Source organism: Tursiops truncatus, chromosome X (assembly GCF_011762595.2).
Source record: "Tursiops truncatus isolate mTurTru1 chromosome X, mTurTru1.mat.Y, whole genome shotgun sequence".
Lineage (NCBI taxonomy): Eukaryota > Metazoa > Chordata > Mammalia > Artiodactyla > Delphinidae > Tursiops > Tursiops truncatus.
This window is the reverse complement of record NC_047055.1, coordinates 114,929,157-114,945,598: the sequence shown is the minus strand read 5'-3', so window position 1 is coordinate 114,945,598 and position 16,442 is coordinate 114,929,157. Positions and strand designations below refer to the sequence as shown.

At 47.6% G+C, this 16,442-nt stretch overlaps 1 protein-coding gene across 1 annotated transcript in view; it reads left to right on the top strand.

Moving 5' to 3' along the window:
• The first annotated feature begins 15,186 nt into the window (after nucleotides 1-15,186).
• Nucleotides 15,187-16,442, top strand: part of NHS (NHS actin remodeling regulator) — a 349,773-nt gene continuing 348,517 nt past the window's right edge. The window contains exon 1 of the mRNA XM_033849801.2: nucleotides 15,187-16,311. Coding sequence (XP_033705692.1) covers nucleotides 15,783-16,311 — 529 coding nt within the window. The 5' untranslated portion in view covers nucleotides 15,187-15,782. The remainder of the gene's footprint in view (nucleotides 16,312-16,442) is intronic.

Sequence of the window (16,442 nt, the reverse complement as noted above, 5' to 3'; positions counted from 1 at the left end):
AGACACAGGCGAAAGCTCTGGCGGCTGGATGCTGAGATGCTGAGCGCGGTTCCCGGGAAGGAGCTTGGCGGGGCCCCTCTCGCTGCTCAGGATGGGCGCTGCCTCTGTAACGGCTGCTTGCAAAACAAACGCTGAGTGCTGTTTTCGATTCTCACCTTTTTCGTAAAAGAATCCTCTCTGGATTTCTTTCGGTTAGGGAAAACAGGTATTGATGTAGGTCTTTTGTAAAAGCAAAGGGACATAAGGCGAACGTGCCAAAAGCGGGGGGCGGGGCGGGGGGGGCGGCCGTGGGGATACCTGCCTTCAGCCTTAGGTATTCCTCATCGCCCGGGCCAGTTGTCTGCTGCTTGGCGTCTCCATCCTTCTCCAGCCTGCTCTGTGGCCTGGGTACTACGTGGATTATGTCAACAGGGTTCCCTTGTGCAGAGACTTCCAGGTGGGTTTAAATTATGGGGAGTTCTGCAAGTAGATCAGAAGGTGGGAGGACAATAAGGTCCAGACATTTATTCTGCTCAGTTGCCTCTTTGGGCTGACTCTGTCCCTTGACCTAAGGCCACTGCTTCTTTCAGGGAAGCCTGCGTGACTCTCTTCTTCTGCAAACCTCTCTCCCCTCACCTCTGTAGGCCTAGGGGTGGTAACAGCTCTGCTGCCTGTTGCCCCGAGTTCCCGCATTTTCCCACCCACTGCCATTGGTCGCTGCCAATGTGTAATTAGTCCCTCTGTAAAAGAACCCTCTTCAAATCACCCTCATTTGAATATGCCATCTGTTTCCTGTTGGGACCCTGACTGGCCCTATCTTCCTCTCCTCTCCATCCCCACCCAACCTCTTGGCTCTGTGTTGCTCTGATTTTTCTCTTGCAGCCCAACATATACTTGCTGGGAAGAAAGGCTAAGGATGGATGTGGAGCTGGATTATTGACTCTGTCCTTAAACCCTCCACGTTACAATCTACTTGTTCTGAGCCTGCGGGACTTCTTACTCTGTGAAACGTTCTGGGATCATTTAAGGCCACGGGATATCTATAGCAACTGAATCTCAATCATCATAATCATCATAATCACCATCATGGCTGCCAATTGCTGATTGCCAACTCTGAACCAGGCACCGTGCCTGGTGTTTTGCCTCTGTACATCAGATGGAAGTTTCCATCTCACTCTTCAGGGTTGCTTCCCCACCGTATTTGGGAAAGGGATGGATTGAATCCCAGCGGCCTCTCAAGCTGTCCACCGGCGTCGCTCCACTTCTCTGCGTCGTGTGTTACTCCAGACTCCACCAGGGGGCGCTGCAAACGTCAGTTGGGGTGGAGGTCCGCCGCTCGGGAGGACCTTCCCCTTGGTAAGTCGCTGTTCCCTCTGCAAGGATCTTTGGGAGCTTTAGGAAGTAATTGGAAGGCCCGGCTCTCACTTTCCTCCCTTGCAGAGCCACACCCTTATGCGGCTCTGTCAGTCTGTGCTCAAGGTTTGAGGAGCATCAGAGGGGAAAAACCATATGTGAAGGAAAGACTGTGAAACCTCGGAAACCCGCGAGGAGTTTAAGCTTTCACGAGGGGACTCTTGGAGGCAGACCCCGGTTCCTGAGCTTGCTCCCTTGCCCTCAAGTCGGCTCCTTTCTGTGGAATACCCTCCTTCTACCTCTGCCTCTCGCCTTTTGGAAATGTTTATCCACTGGAGCTGTTCTCACACCAGGATACGTTCCTTTTCCCCCAGTGGGACCTTTTCCCCCAGTGTGAATCAGTCAACCAGTGGTGTTCTGTTCACTGTTCCTCCAGATCTGCCTCCCAGGTGCGGGGGACATACATGCGTTTACTCTTCAGATTACCCAGCAGTAGCTGTGGCTCTTGTCTCTCCCTCTCTCTCCCTCTCTCTCTCTCTCTCTCTCTCTCTCTCTCTCTCTCTCTCTCTCTCTCTCTCTCTCTCTCTCTTTCCCCCCACCCCCCACTCTTTCCCCCGGGCCTGTGGCAACAGGGTCTTCAGTGGACTCCCCTTTAGCTATATGAAAACCCAGCCCAGGGACTGAAATGACCACTTGTGAGAGCCATTTCATTTCGTAGCCAAGGTCCCTCCTCCGCCCTGATCGCTGTCTGAGATGGGGGTAGGTTTCATTGCCCCAGTTTCACGTGCTTTGGCTCTAGACCCTCACAACCTTCTGGGGTGGCTAAGGTTCTTTTCTCACATTCTGCCCCAGTGAATGACCCCTCAGTCTTGGCACCCGGGAATTGGCCTTCTTCCCTTTTTCTCTCTCATCCCTATATCATATCCATCACCAAGTCCTGGAGATGTTATCTCCTTGACTTTTTCTGGAACCTATCTACCTCTCCCCATCCCCCCCTTCTCCACCCCACTCCCCACTGCCTCCATGTTGGCTGCCAGCCCCTCTCATTATCCTCCCATCCTTTATCTGACATTGCTATTTAATTTTCACTACTTGTATATGGTCACGCCTCCCCCAACTAAACTGTAAGCTCCACGAGGGCAGGGAGTCTGTCCATCGAGTCTGTACCCCTGATGCCTTGCACAGTGCCTGGGAGGTAGTAGGCACTCTATACTTTTTGCCAAATGAATGAATAAATTGTTAAGTCCAATTCACTTATCTTGGAAACTGGAGAGATAAGGTCCCTAGCACTGTCTTACACACAACAAGCTGTCAAGGAATACCTATTGGTTAACTGAATATTTCTTTTGCTCAAGGCTACAGAGCTAATTAGTGGCAGTATTTAAATCAAGTCTCCTCACCCCAGTTGATTCTTAGCCTTGGTTGAATATTAGAACCATCTGGGGAGTTAAAAAAATTCTGATGCCCAGGCTGCACCCTAGACCAGTTAAACCAGACCTTCTTGGTGGGGTTGGTGATAGGAAGCCAGGTATCAATCCTTTTTAACGCTTTCCAGGTGATTCCAACGTGCAGACAAGGTTGAGAACCACATTGAATCTTGAAGTAGGCCCAAGGTAACCCCCTATTGCTCATACTGCATCTAATAGAAAATTATTGAGAAAAGTAAGAAAACCTTACTGAATTCAGATGTGCAGAAATAGTGGCAGCTGTGGGAGGAGAGGAGCACGTCCTCGTGTTGGGTTGGGACCACACCGTGGTAAGAACCAGCGTGTGTTCATTTTCAGAAGTATACCCTGAAGGCAGAGAAATAGTTTTGTAAGGTGGGTGGAGGCACTGGGAGAAAGTAAGTAACGGGAATGTATTTGGGACTGGTTACTGGGAAGCCGTTGCCTAATGAGTCTCTTAGACCACAGAAGAATAACTCCAGAGGTTTAGGGAGGATTCTTTGCTTTGCGTCATTTGAAATGGACAAACCTCCAGTTGTGTGTACCAAGGAAACCATTTTAGACAGTGATGGAGAAAAGGCTATAGGAGTCATTTTCTCCCAGAAATGCATCGTGCTGGAGACTGCAGTACTGGGTGGTTCATTTCATTCCCAAATCGCCAAGCCCCTTGGTTGAGGCTTGGTTTCGGAACTGCCATGTGTAAAGATAGGAATTATGACTTGAAAGAGAAGCAAGATAAGAAAGGACGAGTAGCTTGCCCAGGGAATGTCATTGAAATCCCTGAGAGAGAGTGCTGTGCTAAAAGAGATTCTGAGTCCCAGGCTCCACCATTTGGATGCTACCCTAACCATGGGGGGCGAACTTCATACCATTTGAACTCTTTACAGTGACAACTTCTTAAATCCATTATAGGATGTCTTAAAATGTGAGGAAAGAGGAAAGGAAACCGCCCTTCAGTAGCACAGAATTGGATTTGCTTTTGTCTGTTTGCAGCATATATAATAAATAGATGTCGACATTAATATACAAAGAACTCATATAAAGTACTTAAGTTAGGTATTGTAACTCAATATAGTATTTAATCAATATACTATCTTTAAAATAGATCAGTACCTCTATTTACAAAGAATTGCCCAGGGGGGAATTTTGCAGAGCTCTGGCGGTGCACGGGCAGACCTGTCAGTTACTTCTAGGTTTTAGCCACTCAGTTGACATATGTGGGAGAAAGAGACTAAGGAGGAAGAAAGGTCATACAGATTTAATAAGGCTTAATAAGATGGGCTTATTAATAAGCTTTAATAAGATGGAATCCTGTGTTTCTGGTGGGAAAAACCACACCAGTTGTTGTAAAGCTGACGAGTTAGTTGGTCCAAACGGAAACTTGATTTGGGTATCTTTTCTTATCTTCCAGATCACAGTTTTCTCTGGTTATCTTCACTGTACGCAGTGCTCTGTGCTTGTGGTCTAGACACTGTCTACAATGTGCATTTCATGTATTTTAACATGGAAGGTAATCAAGCAGCGTGCAAGAGCTTGGCCTGGATTAATATTGAGCATCAGTGGTTGGAAACTTGTAATCTTAGAATTGAAAGGCTCATTTAGTTCATTTCCTTCCCTCTAGGTATTTGAATGTTTAAACACCAAGATGTTGAGTTTGGAGACATTCTAAAATATCTCTAGGGCTGGAGAATCCATAAACTCAGTTCAGGGTTTCTCCAGTCAAGAGACTTGTATTGTTTGGTTCACTTCACATCCCAGTGTACTTTTTTCCTTGAGTAAGTCTAGTATTCTTGTTTCAAAAAAATACGGTACGACAAGACACGTTCTAGGGCAGAGGAAGGCTCCATGAGTTGCAGGAGACCAACGAGGGAGTTAGCTTAGAGGTGGGCAATAAAAGAATGGGGCAGCGTGGGAAAATGTCCTGTTTTTAATTACCTAAGTACTGTTATCTTACTACCTACTAATATAATGGCAGATAAATAAAGGTCCCCAGGCATGCTGCAGCTCCCAATTCAACTTATGACAGGACAGTCATAGTTATTCAGACCATATGCAACTCCAGAGAGCAGCTATTTCAGCATTTCCATTTTATGGACACTTGAACCCCTTTGAAAGTGACCTGCCATCTTTTCAGTCCCTTAAAATGTTAAAAAAAATCACTTTATCTTTTTTATATAGTGGATGATAAAATATCTGATTTTAAGCAAATACTGTTTAATTTTGGATTAACAGATAATTAAAAGTTATACTAGGAAATTCATTTTAAAGCAATTTTAACGCTATTCAAAATCTATAAAGATAAATTTTTGATATTTTTCTATTTAACAAGTGACACAATTTTATTTACCCTAAGTTGCTTATATAAGAATGTCAACAAATTCATTTTAAATTGATATATTGTTTCATATGTGGTTTTAGACTGAATGTATATTAAGTTTAGTGAAAATTTAATGTTCGGGCATCAAAATAGACAAAAACTATTTTCATGACATGATTTTAATAATTCTTTCATTTTGTGCTTTTTATATGTGACATATTTGTTGGGTTTTTGTTTTGTTTTTTTACTTTTGGCTGCACCGCACAGCATGTGGGACCTCAGTTCCCCTACCAGGGATCGAACCTGCACCCCTGCATTAGAAGCACGGAGTCTTAACCAGTGAACTGCCAGGGCAGTCCCAGGGGGTTTTTAAAAATAATATTGGAGGTGAGGTCTTTGGGAAGTGATTAGGTTTACATGAAGTCATGAGGGTGGAGCCCCCATGAGGGGATTAGTGCCCTTATAGGAAGAGAAAGAGACCAAAGCCCTCTCTCTCCACCATGTGAGGACACAGCGAGAAGGCAGCCTACAAGCTAGGAGAAGGGTCCTCACCAGAACCCAACCATGCAGGCACCCTTTCAGACTCCCAGCCTCCAGAACTGTGAGAAATAAATTACTATTGTTTAAGTCTCCCCGTCTATAGGATTTTGTTATGGCAGCCTGAGCAGACTAAGACATAATATGAAAGTTTTGGTGCTATTATTTATGAGTATAACAAATCATAGTGTGCATACTATTTATTCCCAATAAATACAAATGCAAGATGGATATAATCATCATGATATTTTATTATTTTTTGAGGTACCAACAACATCCTGATGTGTGCATAAGATTTGGATCAGTTGAATACTGGTCTAGAGGCAATTTTCATAACTTTTCTTGTTTTTATACTTCTCATGAAATTCTCTTTCAACATTAAGAAGCTTTATGCGTCTTTTCTTATCTGGTGGTCAACTGAAGGTGAAACTTAAATGGTTTGCTATTGTTAGAACAATTAGGATGTTGTACTGGTCAGAACCAACATGGTGGCTAGCTGTATTTAGCTGAATAATAATAAACTGAGTTATAAGTCAGCCCCTCTAATATCTATGAACCTTAATTCAAACAAGAAAGTTTTCAGACAGTTTGTTCAAATGGGGGAAATGAAAACATTATACTCTTTATTAATTAAAGAAGACTGGAGGCAGACCCTGTCTTAGGTAGGGTTCTCAACAGCAGAGCCTGAGGTGGGGAGTGTTTGGTGCAGATGATGTAGTGAGGGAGCAGAGTTGAGGTGTGAGGGAAGCAGCGTTGGCAGGGTAAGCAAAGATGTGGGTTCAGGACAAGGCAGCCTCAGCCTGAGCCTACAAAGAGCTCTGGGATGTGGATACTGGCACAGAGTGTGTTCCACACTGTACCAATGAGTCATTGGCCATGGGCTGCCCTTCTGGAGGGATGTAACTTCCCCGGTAGCTCTGGTGAGATACAGGAAATCCTCTGGAGCGCGTTGCAGCCAACATCCACGGCAGTGTGGGGCTGGGTGCTCCAGCCAGGTGAGGGAATTCTGGAAGGAACTCAGCATCATCCGCTCCAGACATCACTTCTTTTTATTATTTTAAGTATATGAACCCAGTAGAGTCATCTTCTTTCCTTCCAGTTTTATTGAGGTATAATTGACGTATAGCACTGTATATGTTTAAGGTGTACAGCATCATAATTTGACTGACATCCATCATGAAATGATTATCACAATAAGTTTAGTGAACATCCATCATCTCATATAGACACAAAATTAAAGAAATAGAAGAAAAGGTTTTTTCTTGTGATGAGAACTCTTAGGATGTACTCTTAACTTTCCTATATAACATACAGCAGTGTTAATTATATTTGTCAGGTTGTACATTACATCCCTAGTACTTTATCTTAGAACTGGACTAGAACCATCTTTGTTTCTTTGTTTCTTTGTTTCTTTGTTTTTTGTGGTACGCGGGCCTCTCACTGCTGCGGCCTGTCCCGTTGCGGAGCACGGGCTCCGGACGCGCAGGCTCAGTGGCCATGGCTCACGAGCCCAGCCGCTCCGCGGCATGTGGGATCTTCCCGGACCGGGGCACGAACCCGTGTCCTCTGCATCGGCAGGTGGACTCTCAACCACTGCGCCACCAGGGAAGCCCTAGAACCATCTTTTGAATACATAAACTTTTGTTATTGGACAATGATTATTTAATGCTGTTTAACTGGAAGGGAAACACCTTGAGGGCAGGTCTTTGTTTTGTTTCATTCAAAGATGATTCCTTGTTTCCTAGAAGAGTCACAGACACGTAGTAGGTACAGTATTTGTTTCTTGAATGACACCTGTGGAATGAATGAATGAGGAAGATCCTGAGCCCTGGTATTCTGAATGTTAGAGCAATGCTTTGTAAGGAAGTGGTAATCCAGTCGGTCAGAACTGCATCTGACCATGTGTAGTAGCTGACCCGAATACAGGGTTATTTTTTTCACAATACAAGAACTCTGGAGTGGCGGAGGCTGGGTCTGGGGCAGCACTCTGCTCCATCGTTTTCATTCCAAGAGCCTTATCCCTTTGCTTTCATCCTCATGTATGTCACAGTCGCAGGGTAGCCCTTCTCTGTCACCCTCGAGTCCATTCTCCAGGGCAAAGAAGAAGAAGGAAGCCTGTCCAGGACTGCATCATCTGGCCAATCCTGAATGCAAGGGTGTCTAGGATGGGTAGGAGGTTGGCTGGGGCCATTGCCACCCGGAACAAAATTGAGATTCTGTTAGAAAAGGAGAAGGGGTGAGTGGGGAGGCTGATGACAGTGTCTGTCACCGTAGCAAAACTGAGCAAGGCTATGAGTGGTTCAAAATGAACACCTTCTCGAGAGCAAATAAAGGCAAAATTCAAATAAAAATGGAAAATAACTTAAAAACCTCAAATCCCTTTTTTCTCTTTTGCTCCTTCCCCATCTTTTTATGTTGACTTTCCTAGTAACCAGGGCTGAAGTTCTTCCCAAAGTCCATAGGAAATACTTGAAACATGTTTCAAAACAAATCAAGATGAGCCTATAATCCAGGCACTCTCGCTTACCCCCTTTTTTTTCCCCAACAGAATTCTTGGACAACTGTTTTATTTTTGTCTTGGTGGCCTGACATTCCATCTGTACACTAGTGAGTGTGGATGAGGATCACCTTTAAAATTCTTCTTTTACTTTTAAGGAGGAGCTTCGGACTGCTGCAATGTTTCTGCTGCTGTTGCCGTTACTATAGGCGACTCCTAGGAGCTGCCGTTTCTGATGGTGGGTCTTGTGTTTCTCCACGGAGAAGCTTTCATTATTTCCAGATTCCTAGTGAACCCACTATGAGACCATTGAGACAGGATGAGAAATAAAAATGTCTACTTTGTTCACTGGGCTGTTATTCCTGGATCTTTACAATTGAGGTGGAGAAAGAAAACACCTCCGGAAAAATAATTTAAGAGGCACGGCTGGTCGGTTGTCTCCTGTTTGATCCCAGGAGCCCTGCAGTTCACGCGCAAATATGAAAAGGGCCACGGAAGTAAATTTCAGTGACATTTTTTATTTCAGAATCTCCCGCCGACAGAATCACCTTTCCCACCAAGGGTCGTTTTGGTGCACGATTTAAAGACTGGCCTGTCCAGTGAAGTACCTTTGTGCCAAGAATTGTGGATTTTTCTTTACAGGGTTCCTTCTCTGAGTGGTCGTGCTGGGTTTGAATTAGTGCAGTGACCTTTTTCAGCCTTTGTGTTCCCCATTCATCAAAAAAATTGGCGGTACTTTTTGGTTATATTGATGTGGAGTCACCAAGTCAAATATCCTGACCCCAAAATACCTACCTCACACCAGCAGCAGCATTTTGCCAGGCCAGACACCATTTCTGCAAGTAGGTTTATAAGCCAGTTTTATCTGAAGGGTGTTAACAGTTCCTTCCAAAGAGCCGGGTTCTCGCCCATCATTGCTAATTGGCTAGATATTGGGGGTTTTTCTTTGTTTGTTATAGCCCGTCCAATGCAATATCATATATTATTATCTCGGTGAGCTTCCTATGGGGGTGTTAACTTGTTCTACACCCCCATAAAATACTTTCTTCTCTGGTTTTCTTGTTAGATTTACCAACATGTCACTGCTGTACCATTACCATTTAACAGCCTGGAAGGCAGAAGGAACACACTATTATACAAGTCTTGGCAAAGGCAACCCCGATGTAGGGAAATCATTAAGCTTCAGGAAGTTTTAACTTGCTTGCACCCAGTCTCTTATCATTTATACGAGGTTCGTATTCTTCCCTGACCCCCTGATCTCGTAAAGGAAATAGAGGGGAAAATGGGGAGGGGGAGGCGAGGAAGAGACACAAATCAGGCTGAGCCATAGCCGTTTCCAGGGCCTGCACTTAACATCAGTGATTAATCAAACTAATGGGGAGTTCTAATTCGGTGCTCTGCTACCCCTAAGCCCTGTAATTGCGGTGTCTCTGAACCCAAAGGAAACACGTTGCGCTCTGCGTGCCCAGGCACATAGCTTTTAAATCTTCGTAACTCTGTAATTACTCCAGCGCTTTCCTTCAAATCTGGCTTCATTTCACTTCCTTAATGAGCACGACGATCTTGATAAAGTTTGAAGTTTGCTGCCTCTGCCGTTCCCAAGGACTCAATCCCAGACTGATAATGTGAGTTGTAGATTTCACTCCCTCAGGGTCCTCTCAGAAAGAGCTGATTTATTTCAGGACCACCACAGTCCAAAGCACTTCCTGTGGGTCAAGGCCAGCACTGGGTGTTTTCATCACAGAAGGGTGCTTGGAGAGCAAATTCTGAACAGTTTAAGAAAAAAAAAAAAAAGAAGGAGGTGCAGGGAGTGGGGAGGCGGGAAGCTTAGGAACCCTTGGGGAATGGCTGTTTCACTTTATTAGCGCCATGTGCTCCAGAGACTGTGGTTCATTTTACCCAATCGAAGACTTTGCTTTATAGTAAATATATTAAAAATCCACTTCCTCTTTCTAAACGGAGCCCTGCCAAAGAGTGAACATTTCATGTCAGCTTAAAAAAAAAAAAAAAGCAACATAATTTCCACATTCTTTCTGCTACCAACTGGTTTGCAGGATTTGGAAAAGAGTTGTTGGAAATGCCCTTTAATGATACTAGTCAAAAGCTCATCTTCTCTTGCAGCTGGTTGGAGGGTCTCAGTTTTGGCCACCCTGTTTTGCTTTTAACCATGTGGTGATGCTTGGTCTCAGCTTCAGTCTTTCCTTTCTAAGCTGTAAGCAGCAGCCCTGAAACCCATGTTGCTTTTAGAATCCCTGCTCCAGTCTGTATTCCCCCCAGACAGTGTTAATCGCTCTGGGATTCTGGGCAGCACTTAATTCCTATCTCTATTACAGCTCTTGCCGGCATTGCGCTGCCATTGTTTGTTTACATGTCTATCTACCCTACTAGACTCCACCCTTTGAAAGCGATGTTTGTGTCTTCTTTCCTTTTATATCCCTGGCAGCAAACAGAGGCCTGAGCACCCAATAAATGTTTGCACTCAGTAAATAGAGCTTCCGGTAAATGTTTGTTGCATAACCAGAGGAACGAATAAGTGAATGAAACTCCCTTGTTGTTTGCTCCATCTGCTTTAACTCTGTCCGTTATTTTGATGTATTCGCAGTTCTGACTAGATCCAGATTTGGCATGTTTAAAATTATATTCAGTTGTAAAATGTGAGGCTAGGATTTTTGAAGATAAGAAAGAAATCAAAATCTCTCCCATTGGAAACAATGTGAGTAATCAACAGTTCTTTGCAGGGAAGATAAAAAGGCTGGTTGGAACAATCTTTGGATTTGCTGTCTTTGGCATTTTGGGAAAACCATTTAATAGCATCATTGTTTTTCTCCCCATGTTTCCCTGCCAGTAAAATGCAGAGAAAAACCTCTGTCCTGCATACTTAATAGACTAGATGAGGATTTTTTGAGGAAGAAAAGCACCAACTAAAACAAAGGAAACCCTTTTGTAGTGGTATATAGTCTTTTTTCCCCGCCAGGAAACTGTACACTTGATAGTTGTCAACAGGCAGGTACCTGAACTTATTTGTACGGTGGCTTCACATTTTGATATTTAGTGAATTTTTTCCCCCGGTGGTTCCTGGGAACACGGGTACGCGAGACCAAATTTAAGGTTCTTGAACTAGAAGGACTTGGACTTTTGAGTTTCAAAAACGAAGCCATGAAGGCTTTGGACATAACGTTCACGGTGCGAACCACAGATCTGGGAGAAAGCATGCTCCCCCCCCACAGTATGGCAAAGAAGCACAGGCTGCCGGCTTCCTCCTGGGACCCAGCACAGCTAAAGGAGAGAGGGAGCTGGTGAATCTCAGAGCTCAGCAACTAACGGAACACTGGGGAGCACCTCCTTGGGAGCACTGATGTGGAGGAGAGAGGGGCCAGTAACGTCTTCTGCAGCCTTTCTGTTGGTTGTGCGTATGTCTTCTTCCCATATGTTTCACGGCTCTCTCATCTTCAGCTTTTAGTTTGCCCTCAAGGTGTTTTTCTGTGCTCTAACTTTATTCGAGGGTACAGTTTGAGTATAGGATAATGATGAGCTCCAAAAAGTGTTCTGCTTGAATGTGAACCGTATGACTCTCCAGTAGTTTCCCAAGAATGGCAGCCTCTCCTTTCTTCTCCAGCCCTTGCTACAGAGTCTGAGATCTGTGCTTCTGCCTCTAGCAAGTGTAAGGCACCTCCAATTACAAGATATTTTCACGTTACGTTTTATGGTTTACATTCATTCACTTTCAAATTGTTGCTTTTTCCTTATGGAAACTTGATAGATTTCTCTATCTGCGAAATGGTTTGGGTAACTTGGGTTGGGATGGGAGGCGCATAATTTTGCCCAATAAAATTACTGAAAACGTTTTTTATTTAACAGCTTTTTACTCAGCGGCAGGGCTTTTCGGAGTGAATTAAAGTGATTCAGTGAGGAATAGGTGCAATTGGGTGAAGGAAGGGAGACTGCAGCCACTGTAATTACATGATTATGCTAACAAGCCCGTGTGTCTCCCGGAATTTCTTGGACAAAAGAAATATTTTTCAAGTATAAATAATGGCGGTGCAGTGTCTATGCTGGAATATTTGAAACAGAACAGACATTTTTGGTGAAGGAACTTTCAGGAATCTCTGCTTTGTTGCTTGTGAGGTTCCAGAGGCTGCTTGACAACGGTTCTGTGCTAGCCGGAGCCTAGCCAGGCTGAGGGCGGAGGGGCTGTGTGGCTTCTCAATGCCAGTCCTTTCCTTCAACAAAGACCTTGTCCCCGCTGGCCTGCAGCAGGCAGGAGTGTAACTGTGGGGCGTGGTGACACAGGATACTTCGTTCGTTTTACAATGGCAAAGGGTATATACTGACCGAACATTCGAGTTTATGGGAGAATTGTGCTGGCCTTTGAGCTGCATGAATGACTGCCCGGAATTAGGCAATGGGGTCATTTTTAAATGCTGCCTTTCTTTTCCCTTTTGGCTATAAGCTCTTGGTGATAAATATGTGTACATGGTGTGGGGGGTGGGTATGTGATCTCCAGAGATCAACACACACATAAGTAGATGTAACAGTCTGGCTTCAGATGTCAACCTCGATTTCATCAGAGCTTTTTGTGGGAAAACTCGGAGTCAAATGGGGCAATCCGGGATTTGAGTAAGAGAGACACAGCTCCTGGATGTATGGAAAATTCATCAGCACGAAGAATATTCGTGCACCCCATCACCACGACATGATTTAAATGCTTCGGGTCTATAAAGTAGCAGCCGAACTGAAGCTGTGGGCGTAGGGTGAGGGTGGAGCTTGAAGTGGGCGGGGCACAGTGAGGCCCCCAGGTGGTCTGAAGCGGCCCTTGCAACAAGGCTAGCGCACAGTTTTTTAGGCAGCGTCTCGGATGTTTAACGATCACTTCTCTAAAAGTGCCTTTATTCACACCTTCCAGTGGACCGAGAAACACATCAGCCCACCGTGCTAATGCATATTTTAAGTAGTATTCGTTTTATTTTTGGTGACTTTGAAAGGAAAGCTGTCCTTCAAAGCCGTCAAAAATAAAATACTGAAGTGACCTTGGAGAGGTCCCTGCCGACTACCAAAGAGGGTCCAGGGGCAGTGGGAACGGAGGAGATCAAAAACCACAATCAGAGCTTTTTATTTTCCCCACATGGTTTTAGTAGCACATGACCAGGAGGCCAGGAGATTACAAAGAGTTTCTCTTTTTACACTACTGAGCTGTACTTTGAATCGTTTTGAGATGTCGACTTGAGTTTCCGCTGGCCACTTTGGGGCAGACAGCAAGGTAGCTAGCGTGTTGTAGAACTTAACTACCCCGTGGAATCCTACCCCTCCTGGGCCCAGAGGAGGGCTCCCCCTCCCGTGGAATTTTTCCATCCTCCCCTTCAATCACCTCTGTCTGGTGGAGAGGACCCCTGGACGCTGGGACTAGGGCAGTGCCGGGGGAGGGGCAGTGAGCAGTGGGGCAGACTTGCCACAAGGGCCTCTAACTGGAGGCCTTCAAATACCCCTCATTGTTCTTTCTGCCTCAGTGTGTTTAGGGAGGAGCGCGTGGCTTGGCTACCTAGCAGAACTCATGTTCGGAATTGTGAACATATTAAAAAAGTCAAGCTAGATTTGAAAACAGCCAGCTCTAAGCTCTCTAGATTTGCGAGATGAAAAAACAACTCCCAAAAGACCCTTTTCCAAAATACTCTTTTTTTTCCCACTTTTTATTTGGAAACAAACCCAAATTTAAAGTTGCAAGAAATGTACGATGAATCCCAATCTGCCCTTTACCTAGACTCGGTATTTACCTATTTTGTCATATTTTCTTTTGTCTCCAGATACATTATTATCATCACTCTTCTTGTTGCTACTGAAACACTTATGTGTACCTTGCAGACATCATGACCTTTTACCCCCAAATCCCCAGCCTGGATCTTTTATGAACAAGCACACTCCCTCGCCAAAAATGTTATATTTTGAGGTAGAATAGGAGAGGGGGGTCTATTGAAGCCTTTATGACTGAAGTATGGGCCAGTCCAGAGTGCCGAGTGGCGGGCCCCACCACTGGTCTGGAGGGCTTTATTGTTGCCATAAAACATATTTTTTCCATGTTCTCTTTAGACACATGAAATGAAGTCTGCATTCCCCAGATCTGGCTTGTGGCTTTAAAATAAAAAATATTTTTACAGTATTCTTTTTGGAGGGATGAAAGCATGCATTTTATTAACATTTCTCAAACTCTTTTTTGGGTTTTAGGCTGACAGCATCCAGCCTTCGACTGCTGCAATCGAAATAGTGTACATGCCTTTTTAGAACTTATACCTTTCAGTTAACCAAATGGGAAAATCTTCCCTTCTGTGAACCATCAGCTCTCTGATGGAGAACTTTCACATTCCCGTGTCTGATCAGCAGAGTAGGGTGACAGGGAGGTAATATGGCTTATCCTACCGAACGCGTCAATGAGTTTTGCAAGCAGTTTTCTGGGGGTTTTGCTCACGGGTGGTTTGGGTCTCATTCATGATGTTCTATAGGGACCTGGCCCAGCGTAGCGGCCGGCCGAGGGATGCCCGGGAAGGGGTATAAATAGCGTCCTGCCCTCTCTGGCCACCCCAAGCTGTGCCCACGCCCCGTCACCCTCCCCAGCTGTGTCACAGCGCTCACAGAGCCCAGGGCACTCTAAGGGGCAGCCCAGTTTTCCCAGCTAAGAACTCAAAGGACTTGCTCAGAGCTGGAATTCGGCGAAGCAACTTGCTCCAACACGTCAAATCTGCCGCATCTCCAGCACCCCACCCTCCTGCCTCTGCGCTCGCCACCCACACCGGCAACCCCAACTTGAGGACTCCCCGCCCTCACCGCGCTGACAGTCTCAATCCTCACCCCTCGGATGCGAGGAAGTGTCTTTGCATCTGAACAAGCCTGGAGAGGCGAGGCCACCAGTGACTCCCAGCGGCCGCACAGGGCGCTGCGCCCCGCTCGCCCGGGCCTCTCCCCCCACCCCTCCCCTCCCCTGCCCTGCGTCCGCCCCGCCGCCCCCGCGCCGCCTCCTGCGCCTGGGCTGGAGGCGGATTCCTCTCTCCGGGTTTTCAAAGCGCCTTTCCGAAACCTCCTCCCAGCCCAGAGAGGGAGACAGATCCCGGGCGCAATTGCTCCCCGGAGCGGCCGAGGGGCGCGCGGGGAGAGGCCTGAGCCGGGGTACTTTCAAACTGAGGCGCGCGCACACCCACCCACCCAGACACACACGCGCGCGGGTGCGCGCGCACAGGCGCGCGCGCGCGCGCACACACACACACACACACACACACACACACACACACACGCCCATTTATATAGGCGGTGGCGGCGGCAGCGGCCGGGGCGGCGGCGGCGAGCGCAGGAATGATGGAGCTGAGCCAGCCGACCCGGGTTGGAAGCAAGTGAGGAGAGCCAAGGCGCGCCCCGGGATTTCTGTGCCCCGCGCTTGTCATCCTCCTCAGGGAACGGTGCACGCGGAGGAGGAGCGGCTGGACTGATTTGCTAAGGGGAGGGCGGGGACGAGGAGGAGGCCAGGTGAGCGAGGAGCCCCCTGCGTATCCGGACTCCCCGAACACGCCTTTGCCCGACTCCTAACCCCTCTCCACCCAGGTGGGCGCGCCCGTTTCCCCGCTCGCCCGGGGCGCTTTGAGGAGACCAGAAAGTCGCGGCCCGGCTGCGCGGGATGCCTTTCGCCAAGCGGATCGTGGAGCCGCAGTGGCTGTGCCGGCAGCGACGCCCGGCGCCTGACCCGGCGGAGGACGCGAACAGAGGCAGCGCTGAACCGCCGCCGCCGCCCCTGCAGCTGCCCGGCCGACGGGACGAGGCCGTGGCGCCGGGGCCGGAGGATCCTCCCCGCGCGCCCCGCGCGCTGCCCGCGCCAACCGACCAGGCGCTGCCGCCGCACGGAGAGGCGCCCGCGGCGGGCGAGGAGAGCGCGGCAGGGGTCTTGGAGGCGGCGTCAGCGGCCGGCGAGGCGTCCTCGGCGGCGGCCGCGGCCGTGTTGCTCATGCTGGACCTGTGCGCGGTCAGCAACGCGGCGCTGGCCCGCGTCCTCCGGCAGCTCTCGGACGTGGCCCGGCACGCGTGCAGCCTCTTCCAGGAGCTCGAGAGCGACATCCAGCTCACTCACCGTCGCGTCTGGGCGCTGCAGGGCAAGCTCGGTGGCGTGCAGCGCGTGCTCGGCACGCTGGACCCCAAGCAGGAGGCAGTGCGTGAGTACCCGCGCCGTCCTCCCGCCCGCCCGGCGCTCCGCGTCGGCGCCGCACCCTCGCGCCGTCCGCGGTCGCCGCAATCCCGGCGCCGCGCCTGCTGCAGCTCTGCACCTTACGCTTGCCTCCCCTGA